The 23,116-nt window shown below is 40.8% G+C and overlaps 1 protein-coding gene across 2 annotated transcripts; it reads left to right on the forward strand.

Moving 5' to 3' along the window:
• The first annotated feature begins 364 nt into the window (after positions 1-364).
• tmod1 (tropomodulin 1) lies at positions 365-22,700 on the forward strand. 2 transcript variants are annotated; one of them, XM_084366750.1, is made up of 13 exons: positions 365-635; positions 5,722-5,800; positions 5,924-6,007; positions 6,322-6,458; positions 10,525-10,681; positions 12,337-12,453; positions 14,977-15,066; positions 16,404-16,534; positions 16,830-16,937; positions 17,376-17,519; positions 17,858-18,002; positions 18,573-18,672; positions 20,133-22,700. In XM_084366750.1, the coding sequence occupies exons 4-13, from the start codon at positions 6,336-6,338 to the stop codon at positions 20,149-20,151; spliced, it is 1,134 nt and encodes a 377-aa protein (XP_084222876.1). In that variant the 5' UTR covers positions 365-635; positions 5,722-5,800; positions 5,924-6,007; positions 6,322-6,335; the 3' UTR covers positions 20,152-22,700. The 2 variants fall into 2 exon arrangements, with proteins under 2 accessions (XP_084222876.1, XP_084222877.1); XM_084366751.1 differs by lacking the exon at positions 18,573-18,672.
• The last annotated feature ends 416 nt before the right edge of the window (positions 22,701-23,116 follow it).

Genomic DNA, 23,116 nt, shown 5'->3' on the forward strand with positions numbered 1-23,116 from the left:
TCTCATAATTTCTACTTTTTCTTCTGTCATTTTAATCAAGTCTAAGTTTTCATAAATGTTCTTTTCTTTAACTGGCAGAAATGAACTTCCATACAGATTGGTTATTCTGGCCTGTGTTAGTATTTCACCTCCACTGCTGCATCTAACATCCTGTCAGTGTGTCATAAACAAACAATCTCCAGCGGGTCAAAATGACACTAAAATGTTAACAATTATGAGACGGAAGTGCTGTCCGACAATGGATGTAGTTGCACTTGATGACATCACTGGAGTGACAGGGCAGCCGTGTTGGGGGGGAGGAAGAGGAGGAGGAGGAGGAGGATCTCTCCCCATAAGTTTACTTTGCCCTTTGCGGGAGATGAGATTCAGCCTCCACACAAACCCGCTGCGACACGACCAGGGACGGGGGAGGAAACTCGGCGAGCGCGCTGAAAGCTGCTGAATTGAGGATTATCTGCGGGTCATGGACGGTTTCGTGTAGCGCAGTTTTTTGTGCGGATTCCCGGCTTGTGCGGCCGCAGCAGAGCGGACCGCGCAGTGCGACTCCAGGCGGCTCTGAAGGAAACCATATCTGGTCAAAGTATTCGTTGCTGTCACCCAGCGGGACCGTCCGGCTATAAATAGCGCCGGAGGAGGTACGAAAATACATGCAGAAATTATCCTGCGGGCTGTAAAACAGGCAAATTAGAGAAGATCACCTACCAGCGTGAAAATAATGTACAGCACTTTTTAAGTTAGTTGGAGAAACTAAAGTTCAGTGAGGTCATAGAAGAGTGTGGGCTTCTCCAGGAAAACAAGAATAGTTTTTTTTTTCTTTTTATAAATGTCATTGTTAGTGGAGATTGTTTATTAGCTGCTGTAATGCACACTGCAAGTCCTCACACCAAAGTCCTGCACAGATCGAGATTATAACTAATTCACTGTGAAGTTTCCAGTAATCCAGTCAGTGAATGTATAATAACTGGGCCTGTTCTACTTCTCATGATTCCTCCTGTCTATTGCTCAAACTTTAGTTAAAGTTTCTGTGTAAGTTCAGGGCTCGTCACTGAGAGAAAATAAAACCAGCTTGCATAACCTGGATTTCAGTCAACAAGTGTTTTGAGATGCCACAGTTGTCTGCTGACATGTTGGATGTCAGTTCCTCTGTGACCTACATGCATCACTGTAGGGCCTTGTCACCTCTGCTGCATGGTAAAGTGATGGTTTTCCTCTTAGTCATGTGTAGCGTAGCGCTGCAAACTCTCGCATGTGGGCGATATAGCATCTTTGGTCATCTGTCTACAGGAGCTGTCTCAGTCTTTGTCATTGACTCATTGTTGCACACTGTTTCACCACCTAAACATCATCCGTCAGTCTGTTCTTCATCTTTTGGGTTAGTAATGTTTCATATCAGTATCTACGCTCTGGTTGGTGAAGTGATACACATGTGACATTTTGACCTCTGCAGAATGCACAGATGTCCTGACCTCAGGTCCAAGCAGCATATCAGCTGTGGGCGCCTCATTACACACCTCATGATATACAACGCCTTACTGGTCCCTGATCACTGATGGGTTCACTGTCCTCAGCACTGGAAGTTGGTAGAAAGAGACAATGTCTGACAATGACATGTTTGATCGTGGCTAATTTGACATATAACTGTAGGATAAATGGTAACTTCATAGTGAATAGAAACTTTCTGGAGTGTGCTAATCTATTTTGGTATCTGTGTGCTGTATCAGTATCAAGTGGAAACCCTTGTTACTGTCACAGCAGAGACAGTCCTGCAGCTTATCTGTGCCACACATGGGGCAGAGCAGAGCAGACCAGTTGCCTGTCAGCTGTTTTCTTCTGGGTCATTTCAGAGATCTGTGCAATTCTAACAACTGCGATGCTGCAAAATAGCTCAGACAGACAACGTGCACATGTCACAATAAGGCCTGACTTCCTGTATCACTGAGGATAGATAGCATAAAGTGTGATGGAGGCTGTAAATACACCTATCCTTGTGGATTATTGTGGTCATGTTTTGTTACCGGGAGGTAAAAGATTATTATTTGACCCATCATCTGGTTAGAATTCAAAGGTTTACCACATTTAATACACTCTCAGGGTGGGAAGCTCAGATGTTGTATGGCTGAGTTAAAGGTTGCACGTCCTATAAACGTAAGGAATCGGACACGTTTTTATTAATTCACCACTTCCACCACTGATTTAACAGCAACTCGGAAGACAGTGGATATTGAAAATCTGGAGGGACTTCGGGCCGTATGTTCAAGGCAAAACAACATATTTAACTGATAACCAATTAACTTCTGTTGAACAACAGCTAACGTTAGCATTCAACCACTCACTAGCTCACACTAGTTTTTGATAGTGCTGTGAAAACAGCAGCACAGCATTGACCCATCATTCAAGCTCCCCACCCTGAGCGTGACGTCAGAGTAAAATGGTCGTCATGTGAAGGTTTGTTACATTCATCTATTGAGATGCATGATTTGATTTTTGTCATACTGATAATTGCCTGCTTCTCTTGGCCAATACAGATACATTTACCGATAATTTCACGTTTATGTATTTTTAAAAAGAAGTCCATAAACTACTTTTTCCACACCTCACGCTAAAACGGCGAGCTGTGCCTTTTTCTTCTGCATCTATCGGTGGATCACAGACCAACTTACTGCCACCTACTGTGGACTGTGTGCTGCACTTGTTAAGTCAATGAAAGCAGTTCGGCTTCATATTATCGGCTGTAATTTCACAGATTCCGATAAATACCAGATAATATAAAATTTCCAATATCTATCCAATAATTCATTAGTCCAATCGCGCATCTTAGAGAGCAAGGTATTACAGAGCCAGGTATGAATAAAAACATAATGAATAGAGATTCAAGTATGTACACGTGTGGAGGAAAGCGGGCCGCCTGGTTCGAGCTCCTATATTTACTGAGTTTGATTTAGGATTAGAGAAGACGGCAGCATATCTTGGACTTGCCAAACTTAGGAAACTTGAAGCGAAACATTCACACTCACCGTACATGTCGTTTATTTCATGACAGTTTAAGCTGTTTCAAGACAGGAAGTCATCCACTGAAGCGTCTGAAAGTCCACTGCCGTGCTCTCGACGTTTTTTATGTGCTGATTTATTGGCTGTGAGAGTTTTTGGCGACTCTGAGAGCACGTGTGAGTTTTACAGAGATTTATGTGTATTTCACGGCTGAAAAAACTTCTCTCCTCACAAAGAAATTGCCGTTAAAGCACTTTGCTAGACAGGACTCGCTGAAATGTGTAATTTGGTTGAAAAACAGATCATTTAAATTGTGGCTGTGCCGAGACCAGTTGCCCCGTAGCATCAGTTTGGAGGTTTTAAACACATCCGACTTGATTAATGATCCTGTATCAGTGCTGCTATTCTTAGAGGCTTGAGGACTGGACAAGCCTGGTCTAGAAGGTCAAGGGTCAAGTCACGTGTTTATGACTTTACAGGGTACATACTGACGCAGGTCGTCTTTAGTCGTCTCTCCTTTTCTGCCCAATAAATGTCCTCCAATGAAGCAGAAGCTTGTAGAAACGTTATAAATACAGGCACGGGTCTGTTTGATATCATGAGAGCTGGTCGGCCTCGACTTCCAACAGACTTGCAGCGTTCTTTGGCGTTCAGCCCAGTTCTTCATCTTTGGTTTTGGAAACTTGTCTTGTCATGAAGCTTAGAGAAAGCAGAACAAAAGAACGGCACGCTTGACCCCACCTTTTAGGAGGTTGTCCAAAACACACTTGCTGACATACTTACGATCAAAAAGAAACATTTGCACTTAACGATTGCGCTTATTAGAGTCTATAAGCCTTTCTGCTGCCTAATTTGAGAACATGCTCATCCTTTGATGCAGGCTCAGTGAAGTTATAATTAGTGTTGTCATGTGGACGTCTATCAGCAGCAGCTCACCACACATTTCAAACCCCTGACCCATAGTTGTGAGGAACCAGGGCTTAGAGGCAGCATGTATGCCGAGCGTGTGGTGCCTTGACCCACAAATGTTCGGCTGCAGCTCATCCATCGCCAGTCATCTGGTCCTTCAGCCAAGACTCTTGTTATATGTAGAATTAGAGACGGGAAAACAGTCTGTCCACACTGTCAGAGAAGGAAACTAGAAAAAACTTTTCCGGACAAGATACGAAGACACTTTTCTGTCGAGAAATAAAGCAGAACTGCACTTCTTACAATGATTGACGGCGGACAGGTCCGCAGCAGGATGTAATTCTGAGAGGACATGGAGAGTGAGTTTACACAGAACAGGTTTAATGTCATAGTGCAAGTTAAAGGCTTATCTGCTGTTGGAATAATATGAAAATAATTTAGCTTATGTAGCAAGTCACACTGTCATTGTTTTTAGCCTTTTTCAAACAGCCTTGTGTAGGTTTCCCAATGTCTCTTAAGTATTAAATGAGGCAAACGCCAGAGAACCAACGCCACTGCTACAAAGCAATAATCCAGTCAGTAAATAACGTTGTTTTGTCTTTCATCTTAATCAAGTGTTCTCATTTTTTAAAAAGCAGAGAACGACGTAGGCGCATTTCTTTTTTTTAAAGGTGCAATTAATGCTCAAAACAAATAGCTGGACAGCACATCAAAGGAACGGTTAATGGCTGCCAACTGTAACTGCCACTAGCTAGTTTGCTAAGTTAGCTGTGCAGCTAGCAGTCCAGTCCAGACTGGGACAGGATATATGGACCAGGCTGGTTAGCATGGTAACATTCTTTGCAGCACAATACGCAGATGTCACAATGTCAAAAACTAGGATTATTCCTTCATATTCTGTTGATACTTTTATAAGTTTTGTGTTTCAACCAAATTTCTTACATATTGCACCTTTATCTCGAGAAATTGTGATGAATTAACCGGTATAATGAGCAGAACAGCTTTTTTATCTTGAGATAACATCATTATTTTCTCATAAACTTGAGATAACGGCTGACAAAATAATTGCACCTATGGCCGTCCTCTACTTCTGTAAATTTTGAGTTCTGCTTTCCATAAATAAATGGCCAGAACACTGACTGAACCATAGCTCACATTATGTAGTAACACATATAGCTCCCTGTTTTCAGTCTTTATGCTCAGCTAAGCTAACTGGCTGCTAGCTGTAGCTTCATATGTACAAATAAGTGAGTGGCAGCCTATCAGTCTTCTCTGCTTAAGACAAAATAAGTGAATAAATGTACTGAAGTGTCACACTATTCCTTTAAGACCAGCTACCCCGGAGAAATCCATGAGGTGTGGTTAAAATGACACAAGTTGCCTTATCAGGAAATGTGGAGCTTGTAATGAATCTTCTCCCAGCTAGCCAAACGCTTCCATGTGCAATTTAAACAGTGGAAGAATGAGAAATGGAAAAATGACTCTTCAGTGCATCTGCAGTGAAAACAGCATCAGCTGGCCTGTAAAGGTTACGTTCTTTCACAAGTATTTCAGACGTGGTGTTTCAATGAGGAGCCGCTGAAAACTGAAAAACAGTTTTTACAACGTGGCTTAAAAAATGAAAAACACAGTTTATAACCAGATTATCTTTCCCGGCCTTCAGTAGTCACCCTGTCAGATACTTAGGGGAGAAATGGAGACAGGAAAAATGAGAAGTAATAGGGAAATATGATGCTTCTCCACAGTTGACTTAGTGTATCTATTGCTTTTTGAATTCTGAGAGCTATTAATCCCTCTTCACTCTGTGCCTCTTCCTCCATCCAGGTTTCTCTCTTTCCCAGGAGCGCTACGGGCACTTGGCTGCCTTTCCTGTTATTTTACCCCTGAGCTGGGGGTCATTGAGGTGAGTACAGTCAAGTTTTTAGATCAACCGACACTGATGTTGCATGTGATTTTTTCCTTTTGGAAAGTCTTGTTGTTGCTGCATTCATTTGATTCACTCTCTCTCTGCTGTTTCCATCCACAGATATCCATTTTCTCTGAAACCCCAGGGTCCTGCAGGCTCCTGATCTCCTGCATTTTGTCTTTCTCTTTTGGAGGAGTTATTGAGGTGAGGGGCCCATTTACATACCTCTCAGATCCCTCTGTGTGTTTGTACAGTGTACATTTACCTTGGCAGCACTGACACGTCTCAGGAATGAAAACCTTGCCGAGAGAATACAAGAGATAATGATTTTTAAAAGTTTGTTTGATAACTAATGACATAACCTCAAGCAATTTGGTACTACAAGAAACGTAAGTGTAAGGTATATAAATAAAATCAGTCCAATCCAGTTAATGTTAGTGATATTTCAGTAAGGTAAACATTTTTTATCCTAGCACTTCTTGCATGTCGTGCTGAAGTGACGCTGTCCATGTTTCCAGGTGTGCTGTCCGCCATGTCGGTGATGAAGAAGGAGATGGATAAGTACAGAGACATAGACGAGGACGAGCTGCTGAAGAAACTATCGGAGGAAGAGCTGCAGCGATTAGAGGATGAGTTAGAGGAGCTGGATCCGGATGTGAGTTTATAATTTAAATTCCATATGGAGCAGTTTCTGTCACTATGTTGGTGTCAGTGGAGAGTTATGTGGCCATACAGGCTTAACAGAGCCTCTTTATGTAACGTGCTGCACCGTGCTGTGCATTAACTACATGTCCATGTGCTCTCATCTAAACTGCTGTTTTAAGCCTGTTAAACTGTTTTAGTGCGTTTTAATGCTGTTGAACATACGCACGAGCAAATGTGTGTAATGTAAATAATGGTTACCACAGTATTAGTCAGTGGCAGCTGATGGACTGTGCTTTGAAAATTGTGTAGACAAAGCCAGCCAAAGTCTCCTAACAGGCAGTTACCGTAAGGCAGAGTAGAGTTTATATCGTCCGGTTGTAATCAAACTAAGATGTGTGAAATTTATACAACAACTCACAGTCTACGTGTGTATGTTAGTGATGAATGAGATATTTAAAGGCAGGGCAATGGGAGAAATCTTGCATCCAAATGAAACTGTCAATGTTGACCAATAGTAGAAACTTTTATATTGTTTTTTAATGGTGGACATCATTTGGCCCAGAATCGTTACAGATGACAAACTAGAATGGCTCTCAGTAGAGAGCCGAGGCCCAACAGTCCCCTCTGTCCTCACTCATAGATACCAGCCACCTAAATCGGGCCTATTCTGGGTCAAGACTCATCCTCCATCCAAGTTTCATAGAAATCTGTAAAGTAGTTTTTGTGTAATCCTGCTGACAAACCAACGGACAAACAAACAAACAGACAGACACGAAGAATATAAACAGAATGTAAGAGAAGCAGTTGTAGATTTAGACACTGCGTACAGGTGTATTTATGTTATGTGCTAAACTGATTAGCTGATTGGTCAATTAGTCAACTGACGGAAAGTGTTTGTATCATTTACAGTTTTTCTGTTTGTATAAATTGCAGTCTGTGCAAGGCATAGTCATGGTGCAACAGTAGATCCAGTCCAACAGTTGTACTCGTGTTTAGTTTCCGTTGCTTTTTATGATGTGTTTATTTCTGCATTTGATGCACCCACTGACAGCTTCGTACCCTCAGCGGTGCATCATGGGTCGAGTTGGTGACAGCAGCTGTAATAGCTTTCTGATGAATGTGCAACTGCTCATAAAGAGACTGGATTCCCCCGCAATGCCAAGGGGATGACAGGAAGGGTATAATGTGCAGGACTGAGTGTGTGTGTGTGTGTGTGTGTGTGTGTGTGTGTGTGTGTGTGTGTGTGTGTGTGTGTGTGTGTGTGTGTGTGTGTGTGTGTGTGTGTGTGTGTGTGTGTGTGTGTGTGTGTGTGCGCGCATGTGTGTGTGTGTGTGTGTGTTAGAGAGAGAGAGAGAGAGAGAGAGCAACTGATGCCAGTGAGTGACTGGCGGGACTCCATGACGTAAACAGAAGGAGCAGTGAGAGGCAGTGCGTGCGTGCTTGCCTTGTTTGTGCCTGTTTATGAGGGTAACCTGTTACACAACAGTTAAGTGCCCCTTCGCTTTGAAACGCACTGAAAACTTCCAGCAAGGCTTCTGACATCAGTTCCAGTAAGTCATTGAAAAAGCCCCATAATGTTGGACCAAAAAAACAACATGTCTGCCAGCTGCAGCCTGCTGTGATTGTAGTGAGATAAATTTAGTGTCAATCATTAGGGGAACATTTTGTGTTTTTAGTACGGGGAGTACAGTTTCACAGTCATCCAGTGACTAACTACAGCTCGGACTGGTTCACACTGTTTACTCTTTCTCGAACGCCGTGGTCTCGCTCTTGTGGCTGTAACTTGAACTCTGAGATTGGAGCGTTAATTCCTTTTTTAAAACTGAATAAGTTAAAAAAATATTATTTACCTAGAATTTATGTAACATTTCCCAAATTATGGAAAATTCACACAAAAGTAAAAATTTACATAACTGAAAGCTTTACAAATGAATATTTTAATGAGCATTTCAGTGTCTTTCAGCTCCTTGTTTCGGTTTTACTGACAGTAGTTTTACTGTTTTGGTTCACTCTCAACTGAATTTTCTCCCCAGTAGGAACAGGCAGCTTCTTTCAACCAAGAGATAAAGTTTGCAGCAAGTGAACATAGTGGAGCTTTTATCAGCTAAAGAGTTGTTTGAGACCAAACCGAAGCAAAAATGCCAGTGAATATTAGGGATTACATGATTACATGTGCACCTCTTATGCAGGAGCTTGTTGTAATTGAGGAGGATGACGGTGTTAGAGATGATGACTAACATGACAATATTTCTATAAAAACAAGTTTTAAAAACGCAGGCTACTAGTTAGCAGTTAGCTAACGTTAATGTTAAGATTGTTTGTACAAATTAAATGATTGGATGGGCTTATTAGAGGCCTGCAACAGCCGTAGATACAGGATTTATTCATTTTAGATGGGATATAAGGATAATTTCACATTACCTACCCTAGCTTTCAAAGTTGGCCTTAGAGATAAGTACAGTTAGAAGGGACAGCAGAGAAAGGTAGAGTCTCATGCTGGTAAAAATAACATGCTGGGGCTGCATGAGTGCCTGTTATCTACAGCTGAAAGAACGTGTGACATAAAAAGCTCAGCAGTGGTGGTGCGATATGCTCCTGGCTTTACTATAAATACTACTGTAAGTCACGTGAACATTTAAAGACCACTAATGGAAAAGCTGAATGAGATGGGAAGAGATTATTATTTTACTTCTAAAGAGTATATTTCAAACCAAACATTCATGTAAATGAGGTGTGAATTGTTTGGTATACTTTCGAAAATCGCTTGCTGCTTTGGCATTATTATTCTTTTGTTGCTCCAAGAGAGACTGAAGCAAGAGGAATAAGAGTGAGAGCTAAAGAGAGTGAGAGAGACAGCGAGCTATGAGGAGAGAGAGGCCTCTGAGTGCTGAGAGGGCTGATAAGATATGAAGCTATAAGTAGCACTACTTGTAAGAGCCTGCTTTTTAATGTTGCTTTAGGTTGAAAATAACATGGTGAGCAGCGAAGCTCTGGGAAATGTGTTGGTGCACTGAACAGAGCAAAAATACACTACGACCATCTCTATGTACTGTATAACTCACTTTGCTATAACACTGTAATACTTTGGTGGTATTTTTGTTTTGCTGAAAATTGTTGCAAAATTGAATTCAAATAAACCATCTGTTTAGTTTTAATTCTATAGTATTGTTTATAAATATAAATTCACGAGAAGCAAGTCTTTATTCTCACACTTTTTATTTTACAATTACTATTGAACCCTGCACGTCCTGGCTAATTTAATGCATTTGGTGTTTATTCTTATTTAAGTAGATACCTGGTACATCATCATATTGGATTGTGCTATTTTAAATGTATAACTGCACTGACTTAAAGGAGACATATTATGCTGATTTTCAGGTTCATAATTTTATTTTACTACTAGAATAGGTTTACATGCTTGGGTGCTTAAAAAACACATCAGTTTTGTCTTACTGACCAGTGCTGCAGCACTGTATTCCCCCTCTGTCTGAGAGCCCCTGTCTCTTTAAGGCCCCTCTCCTCTGATTGGTCAGCTCATACATGCCTGTGCCAGCAACACTCACTGTCTCCGGTCAGCTTTGTCATGTTTTTAGCTTCCAGTTAGCTTCACTTGTACCGTCCATTGGGATGGACGTCAGGCTTTTAACCTTCAAATCCTTTTAGGTGCCCGAAAACTTATAACAAACCGAAGGAAAGGAAAAAAAACAAGAACGTAAATTTAATGTTTTTTCATGCATTTTTAACTGTTAATTAGTGTTTATGTCAAAATATTTACTCTGAGTCACAACACACGATGTAAAATCAAAGATTTGTTTCTCAACCCTGACTGGAGTGCTGCTCAAAAAGAGTACCTGGTGATATAAAACAGAGTTATTTATCAGGGCTATCACTGTAGCAAAGAGGGAATCCTGAAGTAATTTGTTCTTCACTGTTCTGCACTGATGTTGTAAGGTATTACAGGACTTTACTGTAATAGGGAGACAGAAGGGATACCAATTCACATAAAAGTTTACATTTTTTCCCAGAATACACCATGCAAGCCCTTTAAACTATGTATTTTCTCTTATTTTGTCTAGAACGCATTGTTGCCGGCTGGGATGCGGCAGAAGGACCAGACAAAGAAAGCTCCGACAGGAACGTTTCAGAGAGACAACCTGCTGGCTCACCTGGAGAAACAGGCCAAAGAGCATCCTGACAAAGAAGACCTGGTCCCTTTCACAGGAGAGAAGAGGGGTAAGGACTGGTTTTCTCATTGTAAAGATGAGAAGGTGTGGGTCAAAAACTGTGGCGTGAACAGATGATAAGAACATTTGATGCTAGCACTGTTTAGTTTCCCTAAATATTCTAGGTAAGTGAGTTATCCAAGCATGTGAGCTGAGGATGCTGGAAAATAATAAGAAATAAAAAAATACTTTAATATTTTTAAATTAATCATGGCCTAAACTTGGCCACAAGCAGTAAAAGGTGTCATGACAAACCCTAAAGTCAGAAGTCTGTAATAAGAATCTCAGGTATCCATGAGTAGGAGGATTTTTTCCCCAAAGAGTGATCGGCTCCACGACACCAGCACTCTCCAGGCCTTGTGAGGCCAGTCCCAGTCTAGTGTGCACACAGAGGTGTGTGATAGAGGGTGAGAGATACCGGACATCTCTATGAAACTCTAGAAGGTTTCCCTGCTGTCACTCTTGTCATCTTTGCTGGTGTCATTACACCTGTCATGATAACTACTGTTTGTTGGACGATATATTGTCCCAGGAATAATTACGATAAAGGATATTTTTGTAATTTTTAGACAAATCTATGCCGCTCATTTGATGATAATATAATTAGTTAAACATTTAAAAAGTACATCCTTTACATTTACATTGTAATGTGAAAACCATTGAGCAAGGCATTCATTCGTAGCTCTTCTTGTGGAACATCCAGTAAGCTGCGAAACAGAACAACACAGTTTGCTCCATCGCTTGGTTTGATTGTGTCTCAGCTTTAACAGTGTAGAAGGATGCAGTGATGTGATCTGGACAGAGAGAGGACACAGGTGACTATAAAAGCCTCTCGGTGCTTCGGGCAAATCTCCCTTCTGTGCTGCTGGCTGTCTGTGTTGATGTCGGGGTCAAAAAATGTCTGACTGAAACTTGAGGAGCTGACCACACACACACACACACACACACACACACACACACACAGCAGACGTATCAGTGAAGACACAAATCTCTGGGTCGTTACAGTCAGACACGGTGACGACAGCCTGCCTGAGGTTATACTCACCTCAGATGGCTCAGCTGTTATGTAAGAGAGCTAGTTTGGACAGTGATCTATTTGTGACACTTAACTCTTACTTTGTCGTTTACATTTGAAATATATACTACTGTATATACTGTATTTTAAGAGTTATCCGTCATGGTTTGATATATTGTGTGTGTGACTACTGGGCTGTGTCAGATGCAGCAGTCAGGTCATAATGGAGTGATTAGTGATGAGAGCCTCAGTTTCAGGGTCATGCTGACTCACTGTCACACTGTCCTGACTTACTGGGACACTTTTATACAGCAAAGTCATCGTTAATGTTATTAGTCACACCTGTGCTTTTCCTTCTATGACAAGTCAAGATGTCTGCTGTGTTGGGTTGCAACAGTATGAGATATCACAGATTCATGGTATACTGTATTATATTATTATTATTATTATTATTATTATCAGAAGTGCTTTTTCTGGTTGAGCAAGCGCTTTATTATAATTTCGGCAAATATTATGTCCTGATAGAGAATACGGTAGATTTCAGAGGGGACTTTTAATTTAGAAAATGTCATCAGCTGAGGGTTTGATGCTCGTGATAGTAGTACTTATAGTGTGTTTCTTTGTATTAAATCTCCTCATTCATGTTGCAGGGAAAGCCTGGGTGCCTAAAAAGAGGGTGGACCCCATGATAGAGAGTGTGACTCTGGAGCCGGAGCTGGAAGAGGCCCTGGCCAGTGCTTCTGATGCTGAACTGTGTGATATCGCAGGTAATACACTCACACCCTCCTCACATCTCCTCACAGAAGATATTGGTTTCAGTTTTATCTCTTTTTCACCAAATTTATGCAAAGCTTTTTAAGAAGTACATGAGTGTTTTTACCTGGATTTTGTGGTCGTGCATCAAAAAGTTGTTCCACCTTAGTACTTTCACCATAGTTTTACAGTTGGTGAAGGCAATTTAGAATATACTACAGAATTAGGGGGAATATAATCTGATTTTTATGTGTTTAATGTTAAAACAATACAGATCGATCTTTGGAAACTAAACGTTCTAACAAAAACGAGGCACACAAACACATCCACATACTCACATCAAAGCATCTGGAGGAATGCTCTTCACATGGATTTGATAATGACTGTGCAGGTGTCTGATTATCCTTTATCTTCATCTTCTCTCACTACCATGGCCTCTTCTTCCCCTCATTCACTCACTTTTCCTTAATCCAGATCTTCTTCATTTCCTCTAGCGCTCCCTCCACCTTCCCTCCATCCTCCCCTTTCAACCCTCCATCAGCCCCTCCATCTCCTCCACCTCCTCCATCCCTGCTGGATATCTCTGTTCGCTAGCTGAACACCATCCAGGGTATCTGTAGACTGCACGCAGCGTTTGCATGGAACAAGTCCGGTCCTCTGTCATGTTCATGTTGTCGGCTTGTGTTGAGGAGATGTTCAGAGAAACCTCTCTGATGTACATGCATTACACGGGACTTTTCATGGATTCTGTAATGTATGGCAAATTTCATCACTGTGGCAAATATTTTGCTGCATGTAGAAACGTTTTAACATATATAACATATAAATGTCCGAAGACATTTATTTTAAAGAGTCATGAAGAGGGATCACAAGATGTTTTTTCAGTTGCTGAACTCATTATTTATAGTCTTAATAGTGTTGTTCTGGATGGATCTATTACAGTATGTAAACACATTTAGTTTTAACCACTACAAGAGTCTCTATTACCTTTGCTAGCATGGCAGAAGTCTGTAATCAAACGCTTTGAGCCGAAGCTGAAAATTAGAAATAGTTTCGGAGCACAAGGAGTCCCTGCAGTTGTCAAAGGTACCGTGTTACATCTACTAAGAGCAGCGTGTGTTCTCCAACTGTTTATGTCTCTGCAAACTGTTCTCATGCCCTCGATGTGTCTCTGACAAACAGATGAGGTGATAATTCTTGCTAAATTGTCTCTTGTAAACTGGGCCCTCAGTGCAGCTGCTCGGGCTTAAAGCATATTTCACACAGCAAGAAAGGAAAGATAAAAAACAAGAAGGGAAAATGATTTAATACGAGTGAAACTATCTGTCCACGCAGCAAGAAACTTTTACCTGACAAGAAACAAAGACGCTGATTCAGTCCAGAAGTAAGTTGCCTCTGATAAATGTTTAAAGGCTTGAAATAAGTGGAAATTGCTAGTTTTTAGATCAGATTAATTTGTAAATGGACTTTGCAGAGGCTGCCATGCAAGGAGCCGACCTGCTCATCAGGGGTTGCACTCAGAAACTGTGGGGGGCGCCAAATTGCACAAAAAGGCAATTTCTAAGTTGAAAATTACTCCAAGGGTTATTCAACCAATTTTACACAATAAAGTGCGTTTACAGGTCTTGGGGAGTACTACTGCATATGTGTAAAAGTAGTTTAAAGTCTGGAGGAAGCTGCATGCAATCTGAGAAATTACTCCCAGTGATGTCACCCAGAGGCTAAATTGCATTGTGGGTAATGTAAGCGCCAGGTTTTGAAAAGAAAGGAGATGGTGTGGAATTAAAAAGGCGATATCTCTGGTTCAGTATTGATCATTTGATTTTAAATTGTCCATAAAGAGACCAACAGTGTCAGTGGACTGCTTCTTAGAACCTGGACATTACCCACAGTGCAACCTTTAACATGTAAAAATGGTGAAGCTACCCTTTAATACTGCTAGAGTATGATTATATTGTTACTGGAAACAAGTTTTTATTTTTTTAGTGTAAGAGTATTTATGTGGCATCATTCTATCTGATGCAGCTTGTTTTAACAGTAAATTACTCATAATTAAGATTTCCTGTCTAATCGAAGCACAACACTCCTGACTCATATTCATGATCAGTTTAAGGACATACCAGCGACAGATACTTACTAATAATTACTTTTAAAACAAGATCATTCTCCAAAGATTTTTAATCTTGGCAACCACAGAACGTTTGCGGTGCGAGTCTCTGCTGCAGGGACACGAGTCGGATTCCTCAAGTTGAAATTTATCACAAACTTGACATCTAGTTACGATGCAGCAGGTGGAGTATCACACTGATCTGTAGTCAGCCAGGACATGTTACCACCTAAACTGCTGCACCTGAAACTTTGCAGTGTACAAGTGCTTGAAGATAAGGTCAGGTTTGACTTGCTTGGTATGCTGCAAGTGCTCATGCGCTGTCTGCATTAGCATGGTGGTCCATTGTGTGGCTGTAACGAGACATTCATGAAATCTGTTGACTCTTTTTCAGCATCTCTCTGTCTCTGTCTCTCTCTCTGTCTTCCAGCCATCCTCGGCATGCACACCCTGATGAGTAACCAGCAGTACTATGAAGCCCTGGCCAGCAGCACCATAGTCAACAAGCAAGGCCTCAACAGTACGTACAGTACACACACGCCTGCACACACGTACCAAATCTTTCATCAAATCCACCTATCAAATCTTTTATTCCTGACCTGTCGTCACTTGGTTCAATCACAGATACAATCAGTGCAGCAGTTTTTTAAAAAAAACAACAAGTAAAATCGTCTGAAAATAAAGCAGAGCAGTCAACAAGTTTGAAGAAAAAAATGACCTCATTCAAGAAAAATGTTGAAGCGAGTGGACTTGGACTGGAATCCAGTGAAATGATCTCATGTTGGCAGAATGTTGGTTTATTTGACCAAAGATGATAGGCACAGTCTTGTACAAATACAGCTACACTGATCAAAACTAAGTCAATAAGCAGATAAAACTGTACATCGTCCGATCTCCCCTCCAGGAATAACACAGATGATCTGTCTGTTTATCTTCCATTACACTGTGTAAACTGTATTCTGATATTACTTTTATCACACGCGCACACACGCACACATGTTAATGAGCCATTGTTTACACTGCACGGTGGCTCAACCTATAGATTCTCGTCCAGCTCTAAACAGAGACAGAGGCCGAACATCTGACTTCCAAATATGACCGTGTCTCATAAAGGGAGGCAGCTATAAACTCCAGTCCTGATACACGGGACAGTACATGAAAGAGTGAACAATGAGCCTTTTTTTAGTTATTGTTTGAGCGTTGTTTCACAGATTTTCATCTTTTTCCTCATCTGATACTGCACAGAAAATAAAAATACTCACTAAAATGTTGGTCCAAGATGATTTCATGGCTAAAAACATCACAATTCACTGATGCAAGAAATAAAACACACATTTCTTGCTTCAGTAAGCCTGAACAATAAGTATTTTTACATGTTCTGTCACTGCCAACTTTCAAAAGTATACTTTTGGTTAAATATTAATTTCGCTGCAACACCATCCATATTGAGAAACTTTTTTGCTTGAGTTATGTAATCCATCACACTCAACATCACATCTGCTGCTGTGGAAGCAAAGTTCTGATAAACTTGTGTGGTAAAATGGCTTCTTGTGCAGATTAATTAACCAGTCTGTGCTGCATGCTATGATAAACCCCCGTGTTCAAAGTGATGGATTACCTACAGTTAAAAAACTTCTTTAAGGAAACTTCTTCACAACTTTGGTTGGCAAGGACTGCAGGTAGATGAGTCTAAAGCATTCAACTGTCCTGATGGTGTCCAATGAAGTACAATATAAATTCTCAATAAAGACATGTGTGGAGCCACAAGCATGTTTAAATGACTGTTGTGAGACACAGTGAGACTACAGTAACTGTATCCTGCTGTACATGACAGCGTGTTGTTTAAATGTGTTACAGGTGTGATCCAGTGCACTCAGTATAAACCAGTCCCTGATGAAGAGCCCAACGCCACTGACGTAGAAGAGACCCTGTTGAGAATAAAGAGGAACGACCCTGACCTGGTGGAGGTCAACCTCAACAACATCAGGGTAAGAGTGTTTAACATTTGGCAGAAGAAGAGCTGTCTAGAAGAAGCTGATTAAATGATTAAATGATTAAATAATTTAAATTAAACTAGCTTCTTGTTATAAACTGACTTGCACAGTATATCTGTGCAAATTGCAGTAAAAACCTAATCTAATGTCTAATCTCATGGTCGTCCCATTAGTGATGAATCATCATGTAAATGGAAACTTATTTGACTCGTAACCTTTTGGCTGTTTTGGATCATAAATGATGAATAAATCATGTAACATTAGTGATGCTGTGTCTTTCTGTTCCCAGAAAATCCCCATCAAGACTCTGAAGGCGTACGCTGAGGCTCTGATGAAGAACACTGTGGTGGAGAGGTTCAGTATCGTAGGAACCAGAAGCAACGACCCCGTAGCATTTGTGAGTCACAGCTCTAACATTTAACACAAAATGCTGCACAGAAGCCATTTTAGCAGATTTATTGCTCCGTTCCTCTGAACGTTAAAATACTCTTTCTTTTAATGGTTTTGATTAGTTTAATTGATCTGTGGGTCGAACTGTTCATAGTATCATTTTGTTATTAACACTTTTCTGTCTTCAATCTTTTTTAGATACAACCTGAGGGACTCTTTATTTTAATGCAACAAATAAAAAGAGGGATAGTCATTTCTTTTTCTGTCTTTTTTGCCTTCCTAATACCTCATGTGCTTGTAAACCCTCTGCCACTATACAGTTTTTTTACTATCTAATAAGACATTCAGTCTCAAAAACATTTCATATTGACATTCACCTCGTTTTGACAAGAACATGAAGCAAATGGCTTCAAGTGACAGCGTGTGCGTCTGTGTGTTTCCGCAGGCATTGGCAGAGATGTTGAATGTTAACACGACGCTGAAGAGCCTGAACGTCGAGTCCAACTTCATCACAGGGACTGGAATCCTGGCCCTTATAGAGTCCCTGCAGCGAAACACCACACTACAGGAGCTGAAGATAGACAATCAGGTACCAGCTGCACAGAGTGCATGCAGACTCACACACACGAACCATGCATGAAAATGTGAGTGTGTCAGGTTGTATACACAGGCCATCTTTGCCACTTCAGTCTAATGCACCCCCTGATTGTAATGTGATGTGTCATACTGCATAGTTGTACATGTGTGACTCACTGTTTGCTCTTGAGTTCATCTTGTTGAATGATGCTTTTTTTTTTTTTTGCTGCACCTTCCATCTTTGTCCTGGCTTCCTTCCTATGTTGTGGCACTCCAGCTCTGTAACATAATTACCCTTACCTTTACCAGCTTTTAATTCATCTCTGTATCTCTTCTTGTATCCACCTCCAGAGCCAGCCGTTAGGAAACAAGGTGGAGATGGAGATAGCCAGCATGCTGGAGAAAAACACCACGCTGTTGAAGTTTGGATATCATTTCACTCAGCAGGGCCCGCGCCTCCGAGGCTCCAATGCCATGATGAACAACAACGACCTGGGTGGGTTACACACACACAGACACACATGTGCATTTAAAAAAAAAACAAATGCAGCAATGAGTCGTGGGAAAAAAAACACGCACTGTATACCTGCTCCAAAAGAACTGATTGGGGAACGTGACATATCTTCATGGACTGGACTCCCGTGGTTTCAGTTGTATTGTGTCTGGCAGCGTTGGTTGTTATGTGCGTCAGTGCTGACACTTAATCTTCACTATATCTCCTCAGGTCCTAGTTTAATCAGACCCTCAACAGAAGAGTCAGAGTGATATCATCGGCCGGTAACTCAGTAGTACGGCCAGAAAGCCACAGCCAATCAAAACAGCGGCTTCTTAAGTCATGACATCAGCACTAAGAAAAGAGTCTGTGTGCATGAGAGAGGACAAAATGAAACTAGTGGAAGAAACAGTCGTTGTTATTCACATTAGATTAAGTTAAGAAATAGGATTACATTTACATACTGTGTATGGACTGTGTTGTTTCTAATGCTTTTACAGGCTGCTTGTGTTTTGTTACAAACCACCTGAAGTTAAATGTTTGTATCATAATGCTTTCCTCCCCCACGTTAAGCCCGGGTCGTCAGGTCCGAGTCAGACGGCTCCTTCACCCTCACTCTGTCAGTCCCCGAGCTGGAGAGGGCCTTCGGGAAAAAGTTCAAGTCTAAGACTAAGTACAAAAAAACAAACAGGAGCACAAACAGCGCTCAGCCTTGCCTTTCTTCTGCCAACATCACCTGGTTCTTTCCCAGACCACCGGAAAGCGCTGCCACCGCCTGTCGTACTCCTCTGAGAGTTTCTGTTGCTTCATCACTTTCCTTCTTCATCTTGTAGTCGTCTCTCTGCACTCCAACCCCGGACAGTGTCTCCGAAACGTAGCTGCAGTCCACCATTGTCATAATATTTTTTTTTGTTGCCACTTTTTGTCTGCATTTCCCCGTGAAAGTTTAGGAACCTCTGCCCAACAATTTAACAAATGGGACAATATTGAAGTCTTGAACATTGAAAGAATGAGATTGTGGGATACCAATAAACACTCAGCTTTCGCTCAACAGAAGAAAAAATAATGAAAAAACCCATATTTTGATATACAGAAGAATAAACAGCAGATAAGATTCATTTCTCAATTCTACTTCTGTCGTTCATTTCCCAGTTATACTTTTTGCATCACTTTCCCAGTAATAATTTCAGTCTAACAGTTTCTCCTTGGCCTTTTTACTTTTGTTTGATAATTATTCTTCTTATGACCTGCTGTTTCTACTGTTCCTGCATCATCTGGAGGCATTCACCTTCCTCTGCTCAGCCTCTGTCCTGTCTTCTACTCTTTTAAACACATCTCTTACACAAAGATGGATTGCTAGCCTGGAACAGTGGGCACCTGCCCTGGGACACAAACACTCTCCAGGTTCACTGTGATTGTGAATCATTTGATTTGATCAGGAGTTTTAGTTTGGGCTAAAAAAGACGTTTAAAAATGAAAAAATCTGGCTTTGTAGAGTTAGAGCTTACCAGACCTCTGAAGCCTGCTCCTCATCTCCTCATGAGCAGATCCAGAGACGTGGGGCGAGCGGGTACACACGTCATTAGCTGCTGTTTTGATTTTTTTTTTTTTAATCTTTCCACCATGTGTCATACAGTTTTAAAGGAGTACAATGCTAAAACAGATTAAATCCACAAGTTCAAATCTAGTTTTACCTTATTGTCTCAGTGTATATTGTCATTATCTGGTGCCCAAACGATACACAGACAGCAGGGGTAGAGAGGGGCTCAGTTGGGGCCCTCACCTCATTTTTGTCCCAGGGCCCCATATCGTGTTAGTCCAGTCCTGCTCATATCCATGTCTTACCTTTGTCTTGTGTTTTTTTTCCCTTCAAGAGCTGCTGTCAGACAAAGTGCTGTAACTTTAATGCTCCTGTCTTACTTTCTTTCAGCTGCCTGTCTTTGCTTTTCTCATGTAAAGCAAATAAGGCCGGCCTTATTTGCTCTGCTTTAGCAATAAAGTCATTGTTAATAGTGATGATGAACCACCTTCTTGCATTCTGTTTATCTAATTCTTCTCTTTCTCCTTGTTTCTCGTCCTTCGTCCTCTCTTTTCTCCCTCTCCTGTGTCCCTCCACCTTCTCTCCATCTACAGTAAGAAAGAGAAGGCTTGAGGGAGGACCCATCTTCCCCAAGTGTCGGACGAATGTGTAGAAACCAGGGATACTCTCAACCCTCTGTTCCCCCTCTTCGACCCCCCTACCATTTTACCAAACCAAGTGTTGTCACCCTCTTCAGCCTCACGCCATCGATGGCCTACCCAGAAGACCATGTCAGGTTCAATTGTTTTGGAGTTCGGAGTAAATCTCAGAACTCTTTCTACTTTCCAGACTTAGACTTTAGTAGATATTGAAGGATCAGATGGGATTCATCAACAGTGTCCTTCTGAGCTTTCAGTGCATGTAAAAAGTGACACTGTCAGCTTATTTTTGTGCTCTGAAGTTTGAATTTTGACCCGGGCTCCAGGCTTGAACATTCGCTCTAGCTCTTTGTAGCCACTAACCAGACAAAGCTTACCTTGTCATCTTGAATCCTTTAGTATCTCCTCAAGTGTCTGGATTCCTTAATAAAGGGGGCTGGTTTTTAATGAGGGTTTTACAAATCCCTGTTTCTATTGATGAGTTGAATTCTAATTATTATTATTATGCTGTAAATGAGTTGTGCTGTCATTACTGTTGTTCCTCAAAGTTACTGATGTTGGCATACAAGGTATTTTCTACCAATTATACACAAAAGATAATGTCCTTTTTTAATTTGATAGGCCTAAAAGAAACCTCAGAGAAATACTGTCATATTGGATTTCACATGAATGTCAAAATCTGATGTCATGGTCTTTTTTGTATTCGGTCCAAACAGTATTTTAGTGGCTGACTGTCCTCAGATACTAAGCTATACAGACTCGTCAGTAACAGATAGATCTTTAAACCTGGCTACTGTGAGATTTGTCGCTATATACAGAATATATTTATTTGTGACAGACCTGATTGAGAGTCAGAAGCCGTTCAAATACTTTGCCGAACTGGGATTGATGCTGCTGGATCGTGAAATCGCTTGTGTGAAAATGTCTCTGCAAATGACAATTTATGCTCTGTTACATTATCCAGCATTTACATTACCAGTCCCTGTGGCGCGGTCCCAGAAATGATATTTACTTAAAGTAGAAATAGATAACTTTTCAAACCCCCCACTTAGCAACCGCTACCGCTAGCAGTCTGGCTACTGTCCCAAGCAAAAAACAACCATAAGAATCCCAAGTTGACCGAGAAACCAGGATATCAGTGCGATGAAAGGCAGAGTTAAACATCAGGTTGTATTAAAGGTGTTATTGATAACAGAGCTCAGCCATTCTTTTATTTGTTTTTTCCCAAACTGGCAACTACCAAGACTGCTGATCACTGACGAAGCACAGAAACCACTTGATACCGAGGTGTAACACTATTTGCTGACAAACCTTGTCAGAAGCTGGAACCAACCATCAGAAGTCTTACGCAGACATAAACAAAATATACGCTGATGGTGTAATTTGTTCCCGCCATTACACTGTGCAATCAATATTTACGTCAGAATGATAAGTCGAAGCTAAAAAGTTAGGAAATTAGATATTCTATGAATCCGCTGTAAAGTACCCAATGAGAACCACCTCGTTATCTAGGATGCATCTTCAGGTATCTTTGAGTGTTTGAGTGTTCCTAACTCTCAACCAGGTCTGGTTTGTTGACTGTTTGTGTTTGTGTATTTTTATTTACTGGAGCTAAGATGTGTGGTTTAATATGAAATGGGTGGTACTGTTGACTTAACTGTGTATTACAAGTTTCACATTAACGCCTCAATCCAGGTCTGGAGTATTTCAGTAATGCATGGTAGACAGAGATTATAAACACAGGAAACCTCTCATGTCTTTACAGCTGTCAGATTACACAGATCCATTTGTGTTTTATTAAAACAAATGTTGGCAGACTCTTTACAGTTTCTAAATGCTTGTTATCTGTGACGGGTCTCAAATCAACCAAAAATGCTAAATCAAAATGTTTTCATCGAGGGGCAAAACATGTATGTGCCTGTTTATGTCCTCCAGTGATAAACTCTGCTGTACATTTTGCAGCACTTGATGGGATTTTTTCACAATCAACAGCACAATGAGATAAAGAGGGGTTAGCTGCTATATAATGAGGAACTAGAGCTAATATGTTGCTGTCTGAAAATAAAACAGCTTCAGTTAAAATCGCAGGAAATGGTCTGCACTCTTTATAATGACTGAAAATAAAATTGGTATTTCCTACATGAGAATGTTTAAACTAGCAGTTGCAGACTCGAAGGTAAAACTTTACCATCTATGTTTCCTGATACTGACGCTCAGAGATACAGTCGACAGCATGTTTAAGGGTTAGATAACCCGTTTAATGTTATTTAATATCACTGCTTTGTTACTTTCTCGTCAGTGCTGTGGGAGTTATGGATGTAAACATTTGTAAAAAACAAAAAGTCGCTGAGTGCAAAAGTAAAAGAGGACGAGGACTCCTGCCACTCACAGTCTTTGTGTGTCCTGTTCTTTTCTTCTGTCTCGTGTTTTCTGATATTTTAGTGCTTGACTCTGTGTTTTGTTAGGTAGTTCACCTTTGTTGGTTGAATTTTTGTTTATGAAATAAATAAAGCTTGAAAGTAACATTTCCATTATGTCTTTGTTCTTGAACTGATTGCAGTTGGTTGGATATTAAACCGGTGCAGTGTTCTTACATGTAAAGACAACAGTGACTCTCTGTGGCAGAATGGAAGAAATACACCAAGTCAGTTCATCTCTCCCTCTCTCGCCCTCTTCAGAGCACCAACAGAGCTGCACCTCTGCTAACTTAAGTATTTCGCTTTTAATGACCTTCATTAAATGTATTTTTTACTATGCAGAGAGAGCTTTTACCCAATGATGAAACATAGTTGCATCAGCTCTCTCACTGTCACTGTTCACCTCTACAAATAGTACCTGACTAAAAGTCTGATATTAAATGAACTCGAGTATCAAAGGTAATTTTCTTGAAAAAAGAAGAAAAACATCTTCATCGATTTACACTAAGTAACAAGTACACC

The sequence above is a fragment of the Pagrus pagrus genome (genome assembly GCF_965226575.1).
Source record: "Pagrus pagrus genome assembly, chromosome: 2".
Taxonomy (NCBI): domain Eukaryota; kingdom Metazoa; phylum Chordata; class Actinopteri; order Spariformes; family Sparidae; genus Pagrus; species Pagrus pagrus.

Excerpts from the sequence above, each read along its gene's own strand:
- tmod1 (XM_084366750.1), top strand. The coding sequence starts at position 6,336 with ATGTCGGTGATGAAGAAGGAGATGGATAAGTACAGAGACATAGACGAG. Across the intron at positions 10,682-12,336 it reads TTTCACAGGAGAGAAGAGGG|GGAAAGCCTGGGTGCCTAAA; the intron begins GTAAGGACTGGT and ends TTCATGTTGCAG. Across the intron at positions 12,454-14,976 it reads TGAACTGTGTGATATCGCAG|CCATCCTCGGCATGCACACC; the intron begins GTAATACACTCA and ends TCTGTCTTCCAG.